Here is a 2,579-nt window from a genome sequence, read left to right as displayed (position 1 = left end):
TAAATCCATCGCAAGGATCAAACTTGGTATGTTTTGCCAAGCACAAGGACCATTTATGTAATTTTTTGTCTAATTTAAATATTTTTATAAGTATTTAAAACCAAATACAACAAATTTGTCATTACTAGAACACCAAAAAAAAAAATGATGATTTTCTTGGACGGCATAACCAACCCATTGAGAAATTTGTACATGAAAAAAGAAGAGACAAATATGGAGAAGACGGAATCTAAATAAATCAAAATCTCCCATACAGCAAAAAGTAAGTCTCCTAAAGGAATCTTCTAGTTTTTTATACCAAACAGTTACAACTATGAATTCTGTCTTACATAGAAATATATATATTCATACACGTTTTGGTGGATGATATTGCACCCGCTCTTCCTCACAGAGAGCCTGGAAAAAAAACAAAACCAAATAGTTATGTGTGTGTATGGACCATAGAGCAAGAAATAGCTATATGCTTTCATTTATTTTTTTGTCATCATAACATCCTACCTTCAAAAAAAAAAAAAAAAAAAAAAAAAAAAAAAAAAAACCTATATGAATTATGCTCAATATAGCATTGTACTTTCAAATTTTTTTTTTCTTATTAGAACATTATACTGAATACTCCATCCAATTATATTTATAGCAATGAAAATTGTTTTGTATTTGCGTTTTCATGAGGCTGATCTTGAGTATTTTTTGAAGTGCAATAATGTAGTTAGTAGAGTTTTCAAAGTACAATGAAAGTAGGATGCTATAAGAAACAAATCAATGAATGTACATTTGCATGTGACATATATAATATAATATATTTTGAATTTGGTAAAAGCCAAGAACCTGCAGATCCTCCGACAGGGCTTCTGAGACTGCAAGTGTGTAGCAACCAGGAACATATTTGCCTGCAAACCAGAAATAAAAAAAAATTTCTTATGAGATAGCATAATAAACTCTTCTTCATGCCGTTTAACACAAGTGTATGGACTATGGATTGGAGACAATAAATGATATTTATTTACCAATTCGAAGCCACCTAGCAGCCCAACTTCTGGCAGGATCCATTACCGAGATAATCCTACAGCAAAAGGGAACATTCACATTTACTGATTTAGTAACAAAAACCATGGAGGAAGGATAAACTCCATCTAGAGCTATATAGCCTATAGTCTAGTATTTTAACATAATCAAAGAATGGTGTCATTTCATTATATCTTTTCACCACCCCATTCCCAATAGATAAAGAAACCGTGTATCTTGCCTCAATCCAAAACACTGCTAGATTATCTGCTTTATTGGATCTGTGTCTGTGTGAGCTAAGCTATGGTATCCTTTCCCAATTAACTGATGTTTGTACAAGTCAAAACAGATATCATGTATCGTGTTCTAAAACAAATAACTAAATCCACAGTCACAGACAAAATCTGTATAGCCTTTCGACGACCTATGATGATGATTTTCTGTTATTCACAGGAGTCTATTGCTTTTTTAGGGTGTAAATCATTACCCGGTAAAATTAGGGGTGGTGCAATCAGCGACACGTTCGTGATCCTCCTCCATCTTGAAGAAACTACAGTTTTCACATCCTGATTCTCGAAACTACAACTCAAAACATCCAAACGGCTAAAGTAATCACCAAACAACTAACTCATATACACACACACAACAAAATTACAAACTAGAAACGGTTAACCTCAAAACAAACCAAAATCGATAATACAAAACCCTAGTTTGAATTTTAGGGCTACTAGATCAGCGATGTTACGGGAAATGCGTAGCGAACCTGATCGTACGTTTTCACCAGGCGGCAACGAAGACATGCTCGAAGTTCATGGCCGAAGCTCGTCGGAATTTGCGCGGCGTTCGTCATCGTTTACCTCTCTTTGCCCGGCGCTTTCTCGAAACTTCCGTTCTACCGCCTCGCCGGCTCTAAATTATTTAATAGACATTCAGACTCTTGCTTGGTTTTTTTTTTTTTTTTTATCTTTAGGTATATCTTTTTGGGAAATTTTAATATATGTTCTTCTAAATTTTACGTAAATATCCTTATAAATTTTAAAATTACCTATATATCATTCCAAAACTATAATATTTACTTATATATCCAAACTCATTTTTCAATTAAAATTAAACTAATATAATATTAAAAACCTTATTTAAAATTCAAAATTATATATGATGTTACTAATATATCCTTAACTCTTTCCACTATGGCACGGTATGTATCCTTCTCAATTCGGTCTTCTTCCCCTCCGAGTTCTCTGAATTTCTGTGACAGGTAACAAATATTTGAGTTCGATATCATTTACAAATTGGTGAAGACAAACAATTCGTTCTCAAGGGTGTTTGGCTTATTTTTGAGAGCCCAACGGTTTTTTTGAAAAAGATAAAATACAAAAGATGTTTGGTAAAAGCATTTTAAAAACAACTTTTGGATTTTTGATATAAGAAAAACTGACTTTTTGGAAAAGTCAGGAAATCCTGACTTTTTATAACTTTTGCCAAAAGGACTTTTGGCTCCCAAAAAGATTAACCAAACACCCCATCAATTGCACGTGTTCTAAACGAAATAATCATTCGACCCTTATTCCTCGAGA

The 2,579-nt window shown here is 33.1% G+C and overlaps 1 protein-coding gene across 1 annotated transcript; it reads right to left on the bottom strand.

The window, feature by feature from the left end:
* Positions 1-214: 214 nt before the first annotated feature.
* On the bottom strand, positions 215-1,951 carry LOC145101651 (transcription elongation factor SPT4 homolog 1-like). Its single transcript, XM_079038900.1, has 5 exons — positions 1,766-1,951; positions 1,490-1,581; positions 1,005-1,060; positions 826-887; positions 215-396 (listed from the first exon to the last, which is right to left on the bottom strand). Exons 1-5 carry the CDS (start codon positions 1,850-1,852, stop codon positions 346-348), a joined length of 348 nt encoding a protein of 115 aa, XP_078895026.1. The 5' UTR covers positions 1,853-1,951; the 3' UTR covers positions 215-345.
* Between the last annotated feature and the right edge of the window lie 628 nt (positions 1,952-2,579).

Source organism: Lactuca serriola, chromosome 1 (genome assembly GCF_051521515.1).
Source record: "Lactuca serriola cultivar US96UC23 chromosome 1, Lser_US96UC23_V15, whole genome shotgun sequence".
NCBI classification, from domain to species: domain Eukaryota; kingdom Viridiplantae; phylum Streptophyta; class Magnoliopsida; order Asterales; family Asteraceae; genus Lactuca; species Lactuca serriola.
This window is presented reverse-complemented; position numbering and strand designations above follow the sequence as displayed.

Coding starts and splice junctions, on each gene's coding strand:
- LOC145101651 (XM_079038900.1), bottom strand. CDS start 1,852: ATGACGAACGCCGCGCAAATTCCGACGAGCTTCGGCCATGAACTTCGA. Junction 1,582..1,765: donor TGGTGAAAACGTACGATCAG/GTTCGCTACGCA, acceptor TTTGAGTTGTAG/TTTCGAGAATCAGGATGTGA. Junction 397..825: donor CCCTGTCGGAGGATCTGCAG/GTTCTTGGCTTT, acceptor TTTTTTTTCCAG/GCTCTCTGTGAGGAAGAGCG.